We start from the raw sequence: 18,832 nt of genomic DNA, 5'->3' as shown, positions 1-18,832 counted from the left end.
CTATACTGGGCACAGATAAAATCACTTTTTGCGCAAAAGCATCTGTGCCAATCTAGATGCTCTTTTGCAGAAATACTTTTAACAGAAAAACTTTTCCGTTAAAAGTATTTCTGCAAAATCATGCCAGTCTAGATGCAGCCATGTAATTAAAAGCCCTTCTACCTTTCTTAATATAGTAATACAGGTTGTGCCTCCCTAAACCATGAATCTCTGGTCCGGAAGATCACAGATGTTCCCGGACTAGAAAGGCCTAGGGTAGAGGAACTGCCCCCATGGCCGGGAAGTGGGGGTCCAGTGACACTGCCGGGAGCCTGGGATAGGGTGGGGGTCAGCCAAGGCCAGAAGTTGAGCTGGTGGAAGGCCGGTGGCAGGAAACTTCTCCTGGTCTGTCAAATTCCCTCATTCAGGACCGATCAAGTTTTGAGGGTGCCAGACCAGGGAAGTCCAACCTGTAGAGTAGGTTTTGCAATAATGGACATTTGATTTGAAACAGGATGAAATATTCATATGTAAACTGAAACTAGCTGTTAGTATTGTTACAAAATAAGTTTGGCCCTTGATGTTTTTCTTCCTATCACCTCCTAGATATTTATAGATGACTGAATCATTAGTTCCTCTACTTATGCCCTTTTTTCTTCCCAGATAATGTTACCAACTGCTATGTTGTGAAATCGAGCAGAGCTCTGAAACACAAAATTGGAATCTCTAATCAGTTTTTACTAATATTTCAACAAGTTTTAAAAAAATACATGCACATTTTGTACCTTTGAAGATTGCTTATCCACTAATGGGCTCCTAAAGAAATGCAAAATAATATAAATAGTAAACAATATTCCAAATAATGTGGTGAGTAGATTTCAAGGATTGGTTTATGAAAACTGATTATACAGATATAAAAATTGTTTGTATGTGTATAATACAATATGCACCTATGCACCCAAACATTCATATCATTATGAACTCGATCTATGGCAGAAACATCACCATTCTTTTCAGATTTTGTCTGATGATATTCCTATTCCTAATAAAACTATGAATGTACTGACCATCTGATACAGCAAATAACTTTTTGGACCATCTGTATCTAAAAACTACCTTTCATTTGTTTAAAACGAGAGAAAGCAATAATTGTCAAAACGTTTATTTTGTTTTTTAAGAGTTTTGTACTAATACAGAGGAAGTGTGTGTGGTGATGATTCTGTCTAGCTTTAGTAGGCTGAGAGCCTGTAATTAATGGAGTTAATCCATTTTAATTCACGTGTTAGGATATACAGCTTTTGGTACTGACAGTCCAAGTTTGTGTGTGAAAGTATATAGCCATGGGTTTGCTACAACTTAATTTTTATAGTAATAGATAAGTACAGGTTCACAGTGACTATCTTGATTATATACAGCGACCAAAACCCGTTCTGTATGGAGTGTCTTCTTCAACTTCCTTCTGTGTCTCCTTTCTTTATCTAGTTATTTATGGGTGTGTCTACACAGCACCCTAAACTTGAAATAAGATACGCAATTTGTGTAGCACAAATTGCATATTGTATTTTGAATCTATTTCAAAACAGCTTATTTTGAAATTTGGTGCATTTACACAGCAGTTACACAGTTATTTTGAAATAACGCGCTATTTCGAGTCATCCCTTATCCCTCGTGCAATGAGGTTTACTGGGATGGTTAAATAGCACACCCATTATTTTGAAAAATATTTCAAAATACAGTAGACTTCCAATAATCCGGAACCTATGGGACCTAGGTCGTGCCGGATTATCTGATATGCCGGACTATCAGGAGGTACTATAAACTGTTCATATATATATATATATTGTATACATTATATACTGTATATAAAGTGTTTTTAACCCTTTTTATTGTACATACTATATACAGTATACTGTAATATTTTAGTGTTTTTAAGCCTTTTTTACCCTTTTTGCTCAGTTCAGCTGCTGCTGCTGTTACCTTGTGACTCATTTTTTGCTGAAGCTCACTCACTAGGCTCTTGCCATTTTGATGCCGGACTATCAGGAGTGCCGGGCTATTGGATGCCAGACTATTGGAGTTTTACTGTAATGGATGGCTTGTTCAGACACAGGGTAGCTATTTCGGGATACCTCTAGTATCCTGAAATAGCTGTGCAGTGTACACGTACCCTACATGACCTTCCTCACCACAGTATCTAGGCACCTTATACTCATTAATGGATTTTATCTTCTCTGCCTTTCAGGGATCTTGGAAGTATTATCCCTATTGCACGGATGGGGAACTGAGAGTAGATTAAGTGACTTGTCTAGGATCACACATGAGATCTGTAGTTCAGTGGGGAATTTAATCCCCATCTTAGTCCCAGGCCAGTGCCCTTTCCTCTGTTAATATCCCTTGAAGGCATACCTTGTAAGATTTCATTCTCATGGGTTAATGTGCAGCACAGAAGGTTTTTCTTTTATCATCAATAGTCACAAATCCACCTCCCACCCCAATCTGATCTGTTTTTTTTGTGCAAAGAAAATACACAATCTCTATCTTTAAGCCTTACCTGCAAAACAAAACAAAAAAATGGCCACAAATATACTGAAACAATTTATAATGGTAAAATTCCTTTACACTGATATTGTATGAACTGCATCCACATATGGGATTTGCACCAATTTAACAGAATCCGTATAAAACCCATTTAATTAAACCCCTCCCTGCTATGGAGCCAGTTCCTCTGCCCCAGGGCTCTCTGGTCCAGGAGCATCTGTGATCTGCCGGACCAGGGAGTCCCAGTTTAGGGAAGCACAACCTCTATTACTATATTAAGAAAGGAGAAAGGGCTTTTAACTACAGATATTGCACCACCCCAGGAATAATTAGGGTACAGACGAACCTCAGATTATTTCTGTGTAAAACTTGCTGTCTCTGAGCAGAAAGCAAAATTTAAACTACTCAATGGTTTGTCTTAGCACTAGCCCACCTCCCCATTCCAGAACTCCTCCACAAAAAGTACACTTGAAATGAAAATGTTATGGCTAATATTATGCACTTGTAGGAAAATAAGATCAAATTTTGCTCTCATTTATATTTGGGTAAATCTGGAATAACTGCATTGGCTTCAGAGAAATTGCCTTCCATGTGCAACTTGTGTAACTTGGCCCATTTTGGATAAGTACACTGACATATATTTCAGATTCCAGTTAAAACAGCAACAACCCAGAACCAGGTCAGCTCAGATTAGTTTTATGTCTGCCGCAGCATTTTAAACCTAAAGTTAAAGTGCAATTTGAGTTTTTAATAAAAAAAAAAAGATTCCATATTGAACCATCCTTCCATCCCCTCAAATGTTTAATGGTTTATCTTGCATTATGGTTAGCCTTTACATTCTTTTGTTAATAGTGAAATGTAAATGAAAGCGAAACACCAAGCAAAGAAAGCTGAGGGCAAAGGGAAGGTGCAGTTTGCCTTTCAGCTTCTTTCTGTTCTGTTTTTGTTATTATACTACAGGTAAAGATCCCCATATATTGTCTGAGTGTCCCTCAAAGTTGGAGGTGGTATCGCTATATGGGGATGTTTCCATTGAGCCCTGGGAAAGAAGGCACCACAAACTTTTTGCTAAGCAGTTTAGAGAATCTGCTGCACGGTTGGTGTCAAAAGCTCAGTCCTGTTTTCTGGGCACTTGTTATGATTCTTACTGAAGTCAGTGTGTGTGTCTGTTGACTTTGGTGGGCATGTAATTAGGCCCACACTGAAGCCCAAGAGCGGGGGCTTCTGAATCTGAATGCAAGTGAGCAAGTTTGCCTCCAGAAGAAGGTTGTTTATAGTCTGAAAAAGGCACCAGAGTCCTCAGGTGAGTAGATCATTTTATAAAACAAAAATAAAGCTCCTTTTGCTTTTAAAGTAGGTGCCTTCAAGCCTGTTAGAGTATCCTATTCAAATGTCTAATTAAACATCTTCTGCATTTATATTGCACTTAAGAGACAATCATCCTGTCACTGAATTCAGTTCCACTGACAGCCAGTCTCTTAAATCTGTCAAATGACTGAATCTCATGAAAGTAAGTGGTTTCCTACAAGCCAGCATTTCTGTGGAGGTTCCTGTGGTAAAAGTGTAAGGGATCATTTTAAACATTTGCAGCAAATGTAATAATTTACATAAACAAATTCAAGTGAACAGATATAGACTAGCTTATGCCTGGGTTTAAGAGACCATAAACTTCTTTGAGTACCTGCCCCAGGAAGTTATAATGATTTTATACAGCTATTTAAGACTAGTGAAAATTTTGATCTTGGCTACACCACTATAAATCTCCATTCACCTAAACAGTTACTCAACGTTTGCAGAAGTGCTGCTGAGATCTGAATGATTCATCCCAACATGTCACATTTTTGTTTTAAGCCAAAATCATAATTTTCATAAAACAAAAATGAGAGGGGTGCCATGTAACATTGCTATTTTTCAAATGAGTAAGCATAAGCTACTAAGAAGTATTTTCAAGTTAGAAATTGCTATGCCCCTTAAATAATGGACAGTTTCTAATTTCCCTAATACTGTAGTTGCAATAAAATAGAAAAAAGGGTTCAGGTCACTTTTTTGTAGATCACACACAACATGAACACAATATCTGAGCCTCTGCACCTCAGAATGTGCAGCACTCATTCTGGATTTGAATGCTAACAGAAACCTATTTCTCTAGTCAGTATTATAAATTGTCACAAAGACAGAATCTTGACATTTAGATGTTTGCAAATTTCATACATTTTTAAACATTCATCCCTCTTCAAACTGCTTTTTTCTTTAACTCCTTCATTTTGGATCTTTATTTTTTCCTGGTTTGGAAGGGTGAGGTGTACATGTTCCATGCAGTTTACTGTGTGTAAAACCAGTGTTCTTTCTGCTCTGCATATAAATTAAAGGCATAGGCGTGCGCAGCACATTTCATTAGGGTGTGCACCCAAATAACTTTTTTAAAATGCACTTTGACCCCCATTGGCCACACCCCTGAGCCCCATTGGCCACACCTCTGGAAGTAACATTCTCAGGGCAAGATGGACACATCACCAGAAGTAAAAGATGTCATGTGACACCCCCTGCCCCGTACTTTTCCCACCATCCTCCTAACAATAGGGATTAATTTGACCCCCACCAAACCCCCCTCATGCAACTATCCTGCAATTGCATTAACCCAAAGTGTGTGACATTAACTCGGGGGTGTAGAGGCTGGGGGAAGTATTCCCTCTAAGAGTTTCCTCCCATGAACAGAATGAATTTTGTGTTGTGCACCAGTACTGAGTTCATGGGACTTGTTTGGATGTGCCACTGTGGCACCCAAGTTATTAATACATATCTCAAACCTCTACCTTTTCCCTCTGCTGCCATGTCTCCTCCCCTTGCTCCATCAGCTCCCCTGGTGCCTGCTGCTCCCCAACCCCTCACCCTCCTCTGCTGTCCTGACTCCTGCCCTTCTCACTGCCCTCAGCCTTCTTGAGACCTGCCCCCCTCCACCAGCCCTTCTCTCCCCCCTGTGCCCACTCCTCCAGTAGCCCCACTCTGATCATGTGAACTACCCCTCCTCATCCCCTCTTCTAACACCTCCCTCTACACACCTGCCCTGCCTCTCTCCTCTGGTGCTGGTATCTCCCCTGCAGGTCTCTGCCCTTCTGCTTCACCCCCAGAATCCCCTGACATCTGCACCTTCCCTTACCACTGCACCCTCCTGGTGCCTCCCCCTTCCCTCACTGTCCGTGCCCCCTTTCCCCTCTTTTTCCCTGATGCCCACCCCCTCACCACCCTCTGTCCCCACTCCCCTCATGCCCCTATGCCCTCACACATGACTTGCTCCATCCCTGCCTTCCTCATGCCCACCCCTTCTTTCAAGCCTTCTCCCAGAACCTCCCTCTCCCCCCTCTAACTTCCAATGCCTTTACCCTCTCCCTTCCCAGCATCACCCTGTCCCCCTCCCACTGACACCTCCCCTCCTGCCCTTTTCCTCATTGTCTCCACTTGGCCCCCTGGCATTTGTGTCTCCTCTACCCTGTCCCTTGGTGCCTTCCCCTTTCTACTCCTGACCTGCCCCCTCTCTCTCCCACTCCTTCCTCTTATTTTTCCTTCCTTCCCCATCCCTCCCCTCCCTTATTTTTCCTTCCTTCCCATCCCTCTCCTCCCTTCCCTTCCCTTATGTTCGGCTTTTGCCTTCCAGCTTGCAGGGCTGGAGTCAGTCGGCCCAAACTACAGGCCGGCCAGGGCATAGCCCAGGGCGCCTCAGGGGCGCCACGCAATGCTGCTGGGCCTTGTGGGGGTGCTGCTGGGGAGGGGTGGGGGCCTGGGCTGCAAAAATGGCTCGGGCTGGCGTGTGTAGTCGGGCCCCAGCTGCCTCTGGAGCTGGGCAGCGCGGTTTTAAAATCCCAGACGTGACATCACACCATGCCCGGGTGTCTCCCCTCTCACCTGTTGCGTGGCTTTTGAGGACGCCGCGCATGTGCTGTGTCTGCCCCACAGTGCCTCGTAGTTGGTTGCGGGGAATTGAAAATGAGGGGCTATGGTGCCCCATTAAAAATCCCCATCTAGCCGGCCCGAGACATTAGGGTGTGCCTGGGCACACCCGGCACACCCTGTGCGCATGCCTATGATTAAAGGGCTCAATTTTGGTACCGTAAAGCCTTATAATGGGCATAATGTATAATTTTTTTTGTGCCCTTCTAGCATGCCAGAGTGGTGTAAAGAGACCTTAGAGTAAATGAGAATCAGGCTTTACAAATTCTGTGTCAGTAAGCTTAGGTTAGTCCTTCTGAGGTTCAACATTTTAACTCACCGTACTACTATAGGTTGTACCTCCCTTTACTGGGACTCCTTGGTCTGGCAATATCCATGGTCCGGCATGGACCATGGATGTTCCTGGACCACAGAGCCCAGGAAGAGGGAGGTCTGGTGGCAGGGGCAGGAGCCATAAGGGGCACCAGCGACTCAGCTGGGAGCCCAGAGAGTGTGTGTGTGGTGGGAGGATGGCACGGCAGGGAGTTCTGGCACCAGCAAAGCTCCTTGGCCCCATTAGCTGGGGAGCTCTAGTCTGGCCTGGCCGTGGATCTCCAGCCCTGGCCAGGGAGCTCCGATCCCCCCAGCAGCCAGGGAGATCTGGCCCTGTCCTTGGAGCTTTGACCTTGTTCTCACTCTAGTGGCTGGGGAACTCCAGCACCAGCCCCAGCAGCAGTCAGGGTGCTCTGGCCTGGGCCGTGAAGCTCTGGCTCTGTCCCTATGCCCCATCTGCAGAATTCCAGCCCCAGCCATGGAGCCAGGTGCTGCAGAGCTCTGCCCCTGTGCAGCACGGGGGCCATGGAGAGCCCCGGGGGTCTGAGGCAGCAGCAGGGGCAGGTTGGAGCCATAGCCCGGTGGCAGCACGGCCACGAGGGGAGGGACCGTCTCTGGTCCAGCAAATCCCCTCGTTTGGGACCAGTCAGGTCCCGAGGGTACCGGGCCAGCGAGGTCCAGCCTGTACACAGTATACCAATTTGTTTCCTCTCCTCTCCTGAAATGGCTGCATTTTCATTATGTGTGTATGAATGCTTTGTAAAACTCTGTGTAAGGAAAGGTGCTGTATGAATGTGAGGCAGTGGTGGTGGTTTTAATTTTAAAGCTAGCATATCACTTCTGTCCCAGGCAGTCTGAGTTCTTGGGTTCAGAGTAGACATGTACAAAAAAGAAAGGCAACGTTTTCATAATTTTCATATGAGGTTCTCAAAGATTTCATAGACTTGGGTGAGGGAGGTGTTTGCGTATGAAATACTACTTTTCATCGTCCTTGAGGGAAGTGAGGAAATTGGGATTTTGGAAGAGAAACATGCTTTATTATAGGATTGAATGTTGCTAATATTTTCCCACAGTTATCCCAGATAAAAAAATTACCAGTTATAATGGTTTGGGTTGACTTTTTTTTTTTAATCTTCAAATCCACTTTTTAAATCTTTCATCTGTGTAAATTATTTCCTTGTGAAAATTGTAGAAGGGGTTGAAATATGGTTTTCAGGGGGAAAAAAGACAAATTGCTGTTTTTATTGTTAAATATTAGAATAATGGCAAATATTGGAGTAACTGTTCATGCATCTTTGAGCTCAGTTTTTGTAACTTTAATCAATTTCTTTACCCCATTTTAGCATAAACTGATTCAAGATCAGATATAATTAAGGTAAATGAATTGTGCTAGATCCACAGCTGGAGTATACCAGCAGAGCTCCTTTGCCTGTAAGCTATCTCAGTTTAAATCAGCTGAGAATCTGGTGCATCAACTCCAAAGTGTCTTGAAATATGTGAGAAGCCCTAGCCTTTTAGTACAGGACATCTTACATATGGAGAGAGTTATAAAACATGAAGCTGATGTGCTTCTGAATTCAGCAATACCTTTCTAATGAAACCTTTGCCCTCTTAAGGTGAGAAACCGTACCAATGTGACTTTAAGGACTGTGAGCGAAGGTTCTCTCGTTCAGACCAACTCAAACGACACCAAAGACGACACACAGGTTTGTCGAATATAGTTCTCTCCTCTCTAATGTTCTTCTTAGTGGGCGAGTTTCTATTTCTGAGAAGATTCAGCATTAGTTGGACTCCAGGGATTTTCTGTTCGCATTTCAGTCTCACAAGTGTATGCCTCAATAATAGAGCTTTTGGATTCTGTAAACTTGTATCAAAACTCTCCAAAATAAAACATTCTGCTCTCTGGAGTGATATGAAAGGGGTGGGAAAAAGTATCTTTAGAACAAGGAATTATTAAACAAAATAAAAACATCTACTACCATAATTTAAAAATAATTAACACACTCATACATGGGTGCATTGATATGCAATGGAAAAACCTGCACTCACCCATGTGAGAGGCTTGAAAGGCAATGGAACGATCATGCATTTTCTGTACAGAAAGGAAGAGCAAATGAGAGAGTGTACACTACACCCCCTACTTTTTTACAGAGCACTGCCATTCATCCAGATCCCAAGCCTGCAAAGAACTTATGCATGTGCTTAAATCCCACTTCCTTTAGGCATGTGGCTATACTGGCCAAAATCTCTGTGCAGGAAACACATAGTACACCTTGGCTACAGGGTGGAGAAAATAGCAACAACATGCGGCTCTATGGCCTGACTCCGGATTGAGTAATATTACAAGGTTCCTTATGCAAAGTCAGTTTGTTCAGTTTCTTCCTAAGGAAGACAGTTTGGCCCTTGAGAGGTAGTGGGAGAATTATGATGGACTTCAGCTGTGTGTGAGACTTTCCATAATGAAACCTGAAATTATGGAGATCTCTGGGTTAAAACATGAAAACTAAGAGTTTCATGTAAAATTTCTTTGGGTCTTGCAGACCTTTAATTTGCATGCTCAGTGGTTCTTTTGGGGGCATAAAGTGAGCATTTTTGAGACTTATGAGGCTTCACTTATTTTCTTTCCTAATATATATATTTTTGATAATCACATGGTAGGTCTTCTGGGTTGAACAAATCCTTAAGAATCCATGTACAGTATATATTGTGTTATAAAACTTGTCAGCTGGCTTTCTTATTTCAGTCTGGTTTTACCAAATTAAATTCAAATACACAAAGCTTAAAGTTGAATGTCAGGCGCACCAAAACACAGGAACCACACATTGAATAAGCTTCACAGAGCTTTTCTTGATCATGGTTTTCAGATTTTGTATCCTGTGATTACTGCTTGTTTACACTGGCTGCAGCTGGGGACACTTTGTACCTGAGAGTGTTAACTGGTTTTTAGGAGAAAGATAGTGTTACGAAAGGCTAAGTTATGCAGCGGTCTGATTAATGATCTTTGAGATATGTAGTATGTAGGCGGGTAGCTGGGGAGGAGTAGTTACAGGAACGATTAAAAAAAATTCCAGTATTTTGAAAATTCAGAAATAACTGATCTCCCTGACCCTTCCCACAAGGTGTTTGAATATGGGAATAGACTTGTTTTATCTGTTTAGGTGTGAAACCCTTCCAGTGTAAAACCTGTCAGAGAAAGTTCTCCAGATCCGATCATCTGAAGACTCATACCAGGACTCATACAGGTAAAACAAGTGCGTAAACTTTTCTTCACATTTATATTTCATTATTTATTTAAGCTAAATTAATTTTACTGTGATTTACTGTGAGAGTGTCTTTGAAACTTGGCTAACATTTTCCAAAGTGCTGAAGTGTTTTAGGAGCCTGACTCCCAGAGATTATCAGTGAGTCTTGGCTCCTAGATGCCCAAATCAGTTTTCAAATTAAGACTTAGGCACCTGTGTTATTTGGGTGCTTTTGAAAATGTTACTCCTTGTTACTTTGTGCTTTTAGGATATATCAGCTTGGAATAATGTATTTTGTCAGCTTTTGTGAAATGGCTGTAGTGATCTCAGCCTACCGGCATCCACTGTGCATAAACGATCATCACCATCATTGCCTACAAAGAGGCCAGTTAGTGCCAGCCTCAGCAGAAGGGCCAAGGAATTAGAGGATCCTCTAACCCAGAGGTCTGCAACTTTCAGAGGGGGAGTGCCAGGATTTGACTTATTCGCCTCTAAGTACAGATCTGAGTGCCAGAGATACTTTTAAAAGTCAATAATAGTTTAACTTACAGCAGTTTCATTAATAAATAAATTAAGATGCAGATCTTACTGTTTAATGTAGGGGTCGGCAACCTTTTAGAAGTGGCATACCGAGATTTAATTTATTCATGGATCTGTGTGCCGGGGGGAAGAAGGGAAGAGGGGAGGCAAGGGCAGGCTGGGTATGGTGACCTTATTTTCTGAACCAGCTGCAGTTTAATTTAAATTATAAAACAGATGAAGTGTTTTAACTTTCTCATGTTAGTTTATTAAACTTCATTTTAAATAAAGTAAAATGTTACGTCCAATACAAGAGGTTTCAATATTTTCTTTATTTATGGCAGGGGTGGGAAACCTTTTTTGGTCAGGGGTCACTGACCCACAGAAAAATCAGTTGGGGACCGCACAAGTGAGAGGTAAAAAAAACTCCTCCAAAAACCCCCAACTGACACTGATGTGGCCCCAACTGAGACACCTCACTCCTCTGGTCCCCCAGCTTCATGGGGTGAAGGGAAGGGTGGGAACTGAGGTTCAGGGATTACCATAAACCAGATTTTCTTTTCTGGGGTTCTGGAGTTAGTGGATTTTATGGACCTCCTTAGGCTCTGGGGTAGGGACAAAAATGAGGGGTGCAGTGTGCAAGACAGAGCTGCCAGCAAGTAGCGTAGGTATGGGGTACAGGATCTGGGAGGGAAGTGGGTGCAGAAGGGGGGGACAAGTTGTGAGGTCTGGGTGGGAGGTAAGGTGCAGAAGCAGGCTGGGAGTAGGATGACTGGCCAGGTGGAGGGAGCAGGAGCAAGGGAGGGTGCAATGTGCAACCAGGAGAGAGGGTGCAGGAACAAGGGAGGTGTTAGAGCAACCTGGGAGTGCCGGGTCTTGGGCAGGAAAGAGGAGTGAGGGGATTGGAGGGGGTTTGGGGCATGAGTGGGGACCTTACCAGGCTTCATGCCCTCTTGCAGCAAGGGCCGCAGACATGCAGTCCTGGCAGCCCCAGAGGGTGGCCCTGCTGCTGGGGCCCACATGGTCCGGGCCTGGCCCCGGAGGCCCTGCTGCTGCTGTTGACACAATCTGGTGCCACTCCAAGGCCCTGCTGCCACTGTGGTCTGGGGCCGGCCCTGGACTGTGTGGCCATGGCAGCGGCTCCTCCAGACTCCGAGGCTGGCCCCAGACCGCGTGGGCATAGCAGTGGCACCTCCGGTCCCGGCTGAGGCGCCACTGAAGAGCCTCAGCCCCAACGCTGCCTCCTCCCACTGCAGCCTATCCTGCTGCAGGGAAGAAGGAGCACTCTACAGCGGCTGCGTTGGGGAGGCGGGGTGGGGCTGAGCTCCCACCCATGTGCCACTGAATATCAGCTCATATGCCATAAGTGGCACACATGCCTTAGGTTGCCGACCCTTGCTCTAATCTCTACTCATGGCTCTTCCAGGTCAGGGCTGAGGCCTAATGTAAGGTGGCGTTGGGGAGCTGGCATCACTGTTAAAGCTCTCCTGAGTATAAAGACAGTACCTTTCACTAACACTAAACAGGCACATGCACAAAAGCAGAAGTAAATACTTGCCAAAATATTTAAGGAACTTTTAAGGAAACGTAAAGATGAAATTTAAAAGACCCTTTGCATAGTATTTTAATTAGAACCTTATGTTTGAGGACAGTCATTTTTAGAATTTTGTGAATTTTCTGTTGTACCATTAGCACCATTCTCAGCCAAACAATTTGATCTACTGACTTATGTGAAAATCAGCATATCTTGCCAACAAACAAGAGTTCCATATTATTAAACATCTTAGTGCCATTAACCCCTGGTTTATGCCCACAGGGGGAGCTGGGCCAGCAATTGGATGCATCTGTATTAGGCAAAAAGGTGTGTTCATAGTTAACATGTCTTAATGTGAGATATATTCCTAATGAAGACAAGGCAGTATGTAGTTTTCACACAAATTGGTGGACTGAGTTAAAGGCGAGTGTAGGTTTTACCTCAGCCTGTTAACATAGTGAAAATAGGCAGTTTGTAGTTTTCCTAGAAATTTTCCTAATGTTAGTTCAGAAAACGCTTTTTCCCCTAATGAAGACAAGGCCACAAGTTCTGTTTTGTCCCTGTATGAGAGGAGTCACATAACTCAAGCAAAGACTAGCGCCTTATAGCCACATTGTGAGCTGGACCTATCTTCATTGCCAAAAAAAGATGTGTGTTTACAACAGAGGTGGGGAACCTAAGGTTTGGGGGCTGGATGCAGCCCCCAGCTTACCTGGATCTGGCCCTCAAGGCTTGGAGCTCCCCCCAGCATTGGGGAGCCCATGCTTGTGGTCCAGTCCCCCCAACCCCTGAGGGGCAAGAGCACACAATCTAGCCTGGGTCCCCCTCTAGGTTCTGGTTTGCAAGGGGAGTGGGGGGAGTGTCTTTCTGCTTTTTGGTCAGGGCCACATCAGTGAGGTGGAGTTTTTTGCACTTCTCACTTGTATGCGGCCCCAACTGATTTCTCTGTGGGTCAGCAGCCCCCTGGTTTATAACAAGATAGATGACTCACAATGTCTCCCTGGGGATCTACATCAACGCAGCTAAGACATTGGTAGTTTTTATTTTTTCCTTCATGGACCTAGCTGAGGTCAGTACTATTGTACCCCACTTGGAGTTGGCATTCCCTATCTACATCAAGGTAGTGCCTTGTCTCGCCAGGGACTGTATAATAAGGTAACTAAATTGATTTAGCTGCCTGAGTCTAAAAAACACAACCGTTTCAACAGTGAAGACACGGCCTCTAATATCTGCAGAGGGGAATCAGGAAGTGTCACCTTGCTGCCTATTTTTCCACACCTAGCTGCTACTTCATTTTCCAAGCAGGCTTATAGGCAGGAGTGTGCAGAGCTTTGACTGTCTCCCCAGTGTGCAGGATCGTGCAGCTGACTAGCATGGAAAGGGAAGTAATCTGCACTCACTGTAGCAAGAGGAGAAGCAGATTTGTCTCTGAGGCAGCACAATTACATGCTCAGAGACAAATCTACAGGGATTCTAGCCCAGCTGCAATCTACAGGGATTTGGCAAAGCTGCATTCTAGCCAAGCCACCGGATCCAGCCCACGGACGCTGCAGAGAGCCCCAGACAGGCTCTCCACTTGCCTTGCCCCACATGCATGCCACTCAGGAATGCAGCTGTGGGGCTGTTTTTCTTTAAAAACTGTGAGTCCATAAGGGAGGAAAAGTTTAGGAGCTGCTCCTCCCAGCACAATCAGACTGGCTGGTTTCTGGCCAGAAACTAGCTAATGGGATCTGCCTGTTTCAATAACAGCAGCACATGTCTGCAGCCTGGGTGAAGGCAGGGCAAGAAAGGAGGCTGATTCAGGAATGGCTACTGGCTGGTAAATCTCATGGTCAAAGCCTGCCTCAGGCACCCCAGCCCCTCTCTTCCCCAAGCCTCTGTCCCCTGCTCCACATACCCAAATCCTCTGCCCCCTTCCTGTACCCATATCCCCTCCCAGATCCAGCACTCCAATCCCCTGTCGCAGATCACAGTCCACTCCTGCCCGAGCGCACAACCCAAATCCCTGTACCCCAGTTCCCTGATCTAGGTCACAGTCCAACCTCCTGCATCCCAGACAAGTGCCCTAGGTCACAAGTGCCTCCTTCACCCAAACTCCCTCCCTTACACCAAGCTCCCTTCTGCACCCAGCCTCCATCCCAGACCCCTCACCTCCTCCATTAATATCATGGAAGAGTGCGGCCCTTGACCATTTTCCAAATTCTTGGAGGGGGCCCCCATCAAAAATTATTGCCCACCCCAATCTAGCCCATAATGTTGAATTCACATCAATGAGCATGATTTGGGCAGTGCTGCTGAGAACTGATGGAGTGATTGATGCTCATTTACATAAGTCTATGATTTTATTAGTAATTCTGATAAGTTCAACTCTGCTCTAAACCATCCAACATCTTTCTGTGATCAGTATTTCTGTTAAACAAAGTAATCAGATTTCAAAACCCATTTATCTATCTATTTCACTGCTTGACATTTTGCAAAAAATCTATACAAACAAACTACTCCAGAATCCAAACTTCTCTTCTGTTTAAATTCGGAAGTTTTGAAATGATCAACAGAATGATCTACACACAAATGTGAGTCCCAGAAGAGGGTGGGGGAAGGGATGATTTAGGGAAGTTTATGCCAACCCCAGAGTGTATTGAACTGCAGAATGCTGACCTCTAGCCAACACAGATGAATTCAGGCTCCGGAAACAGACCTGTACATACTTAGAAAGACAGACAAAGAAATAAAAAATCCAGGTTGATATGACTAATGATACAACTCCAGAAGAAGAATAAAATTTCTGATTCTGTTCTAACCTGTGCCCTGCTCGGAGCTGCTGAGGATATTCCTCCAGCATTCCTGCGCTGTCAGAAATATGACCTGCTACTGCATTTGCATGCTGTGGTAAGCTGAAGAATTGATAAAAGTGCAGAAAAGGTGTTTGGGGTGTGTGTGTGGGTTTTTGGTTATTTATCTGCTAGGGGAGTGCTAGGAAAACATGGAACATGGTGGGCCTCCAATAATTTCCCATTTTTTCTTCTCAGTGGGACATGTGAGGTCTGCTTGACTTGGAGAGCAGTGAGGAACTTTTTGTACCAGCTCACCAAACCTGCAGCTAAGCTCCATAGACTTCTTCTTAACCATCTCCATAGGTTTTCACTGAACATTGCTGTCTTAATAGAGCCTATTGAAATCATTGGAAATGACTGACTTCCATGGACATTGGATTAAGCTTTAAAGAATAACTATTGGCATGCCAGACCTAAATACTTCCTTCAGGAATGTGCTGTTACAAAACTTCAGATTAATCTTAAAAGGGCTTCTTTAAAACTTGAGTTGAGTAAGAAATTCTGTCAGTTAGGGCCTAGGCTTGCAAAGTACTGAGCACTGAAGTGAACGGGAATGAGGGGCATTCAGTGCCTTTATAGAGAAGGACCCATAGTTAGTTTCCTTTTTGAAAGGAGTTCTAAAAAACCAAAATAAATGGTAAATGTTTCAGTCCATCTTTATGCCAATTAAATAATTGGGTGTTTTCTTTAACAGGTGAAAAGCCATTCAGCTGTAGATGGCCCAGCTGTCAAAAAAAATTTGCCAGATCCGATGAACTAGTCCGCCATCACAACATGCACCAGAGGAACATGACTAAACTTCAGTTGGCCCTTTAGACAACTCAAACAAATGAATAAACAAAATGGGATATTATGAACTGCTGCAAACTTTTCAATCATCCTTGACCACCTCTTTAGGAATGCTACATCTGTCTACTCTACCCAGTTGAGACAGGTTAACTAAACCGTAGGATTTTGTTCAGTTTTGACATCCATTGGACTTTAAAGAAAATTCCCATTCAATAATGTTAAGTGGGGTTTTTGTGACATTGTTATGAAATTATGGAGATTCTTACAATTAAAATATTGCTATGAGCTGTAGTTACTTTTGATGTTCTTTTGCTCTAAAAATCTTTCAATTATTATTTCTACTTGAACATTTACAGGTGCATATTTATTGTACCTTGATAGTCAAACTATGTGTGTACTTCTGCTAAGGTAAAGCTTTGTGCTTACTGCATATGTGCAGGTTTCCAAATTCTATTACAATCGTACACTCAAAAAAATACTCAAGACATTTTTGGTAAACTTTGTATTTGTACTCCGTAAGGGCAATTTTTTAAAATGTAAGCTCTGATGTGAATTTCACAAGTCAACTTAAAAAAAAAGTTTCTAGAGCAGCTAACACTAGATGAATTTTGTGCAAAAAAATTAGAATCTTTCATTTAAGTTAACTTGCTTTTAACGTTACAGCATGGATCCCCAGAAATTGTATTATCTCTGTTTCAATCTTTTTTTGGACTGGTTTAAGTTTATTTCATCCTCAGATGTACAGATCTCCTTTTTACCCCCAACAGATTCCAGTCATTGTAGACATTTGGGATTTGTTTACAGTGTAAACCACACTGGTTATGTGGTTAGCAAGTTGTATAAACTTAAAACTGAACTGAAACGGGGCTGGTCCAGGATCTCCATTAACAGATTACTCTTAAGATAAGTAACTTAAAGAGACTCTTTGTCAAGTATATGTGAAAAGAGACATTAGTGTGAGGAAATATATTGTTTCAGGGTTTGGGGAAGAGGGTTTATTATTTCCTATTAATTGCTTGAAATGGTGTGTGTGTGTGTGTGTGTGTGTGTGTGTGTGTATATATATATATATATATATATATAAAATAATGTATTGCTCTTAGACAACTAAAATTAGAAAGTGTATAAATATTAGATGCATCACTGTTCTGATCTTGTTGCTGTTACAAATTATTGATAACACTAAGAATGTAACCTGCATTTTTCACCAAGCTTTCAATTAAAGCCCCTTCAAAGAGAAAAATACGAGAGTCCAACAGCTGTCTTCTTTCATGGCTGGTATTAGATTTCACATGACATGTCCAATACTTACCATTTTTTGTATGGAAAGGTACCACCAGCATTGATGACCACTAGTTAACCTGTCCAGGTCTTGACCACAATTTATCCGTCTCACTGGGGAATTGTACTGGCAACAGAAAACCGTATCAGGTTTCATATCATGTTATAAAACAGTTACTTCAATTTTTTTTTCTTACAATTGTTTATCTTTTAGTGGGTTAGACGAACACAATGAATGAAAACACCACAGCTTAGCAAAAAAAGAAAAAATCTTTGAAACAAAGAAAAATGGTCTCCTATAAAGCCAAATGTAGTAGTTAGCACGGATACCTTTTTAGCTTAGGAGGTCATAGGCTAGATACCAAGTAAGACTTAAATTACAAATGTGGTGCACTAAATCAGTTGGGCAGCTTGAAAAAACACTCAGTCTTTCCCAGAACATGAAGTGTGAAAACGAGGATAAGAATAATGGTTACTTGGTTTTTATTTACAAAATAATAATCATGCAGGATGACAATCTGATTTGGTGCCATCAGGCTCAGATTTTGACCTTGCAAAATACTTTTATCCTATTCCCTTAAAAAAAAAGTTAATGCATCTTTTTTTTCCAAGGGATTTTTTCTCTCTCTCTCATGCAAATACCATGGTACTCCAGCTATGATGGGTTAAGTTTTTAGCAGCAGCAGCATCAAGAAAACTTAATTCTTCAGGTTCTCTTTTTCACATAGATATTGCATCATTGTCAATTACTTTTGAGGTACTGTGACTCATTTATATCAGTCAGTTTATATCTTTTGCTGCCACAAGACCACATCTCTGGGAGAAACCCATAACAATTGTGGCAAACATCAAGTATTTGCAATGAATGGTGTGTGCAAAACTATGCAGTATTTAAACAAATAAAACAACTCCGCCTTGTCCTCTGGCAACACTCAGCTTTAGAAAGAATGTTCTCTGATTTGCCCAGTAGCATTATCTGACTACAAAACAAGTTGTTTTTTAGTCGGCACCCAAAACCTGCCAGATGTGTTTAAACTATTAAATCTCCCCGCCCCACACTCTAACCTCTAGTTATGCTCACATTAGTCAAACATAAAAATATATGAACTATAGCTAAAACTACAGGACAATATGGTGCAGACGTTCAGTGTCCTGCAAGTAAGTGTGTCCACAGCTTTCCTCCTGTCGTAAATTGGAAAGCAGATAATAGTTAAAAGGATCCACAACTGCAGAAATGAAAAATGAAGGCTGGGTTGAGAGGAAGAGCTGAATCTTTGCATTTTGTGTTTTGATTCTAGCCCCTTTTTCAATTAAAAAAAGGGACCTTACACTGGACCTACTTCTGTTGGTGAGAAAGACAAGTTTGCTTCTTTCTCATCAAGAGAAGTTGATCCACTAAAAGATATTACCTTGCCCACTTTGGCCTACTTACATAAAATGCATTTGCAATTCACTGCCATTCCATTTACTTGGTTGAATTATGCATACATATAGTAGGGGTAAACAGCATAATCTCTCCAATTTTTACTGCATCTACTGAGGTCAAGGGGATCATTTAAACAAACTGTTTTTTAAGACAGCTGAATACAGCTAAATGTGCCTTTTCATGACAAGAAGTGACTTAAAATGTCCTGTATTGAATCACACTATTGTACTTTTGGGTAGTGCCTTATTCCTTCAGGCTATGTACTATGGGAAATCAAGATGAGGTATTGAGCAGTTTTCATTTTTCTAGCACCGTAGAGTACTATTCTGGATAATGTAGCCTATAGTCATAGTTATATCCATTTGAGATGGCACAGCATTGAGGAATCAGTTTGTACCTGGCCCAAACATGCACATAGTTATAATGTGTGTGA

The 18,832-nt window shown here is 42.7% G+C and overlaps 1 protein-coding gene across 3 annotated transcripts in view; it reads left to right on the top strand.

Annotated features, from left to right (window-relative positions):
• The window catches only part of WT1 (WT1 transcription factor), a 50,241-nt gene extending 33,478 nt beyond the window's left edge, over positions 1-16,763 (top strand). For 2 of the 3 annotated variants that reach the window (XM_075927803.2, XM_014576439.4), the window contains 3 exons: positions 8,391-8,480; positions 9,933-10,025; positions 15,598-16,763. In XM_075927803.2, the coding sequence (XP_075783918.2) occupies positions 8,391-8,480; positions 9,933-10,025; positions 15,598-15,719 (305 nt within the window). In that variant the 3' untranslated portion in view covers positions 15,720-16,763. The remainder of the gene's footprint in view (positions 1-8,390; positions 8,481-9,932; positions 10,026-15,597) is intronic. The other variant, XM_075927804.2, reaches the window with a different exon arrangement.
• Positions 16,764-18,832: the final 2,069 nt, after the last annotated feature.

This window comes from Pelodiscus sinensis, chromosome 5 (genome assembly GCF_052426305.1).
Source record: "Pelodiscus sinensis isolate ZL-2025 chromosome 5, ASM5242630v1, whole genome shotgun sequence".
In the NCBI taxonomy this organism is placed as follows: domain Eukaryota; kingdom Metazoa; phylum Chordata; order Testudines; family Trionychidae; genus Pelodiscus; species Pelodiscus sinensis.
Note: the sequence above shows the minus strand (reverse complement) of the source record. Positions and strands in the feature narration are given on the sequence as shown.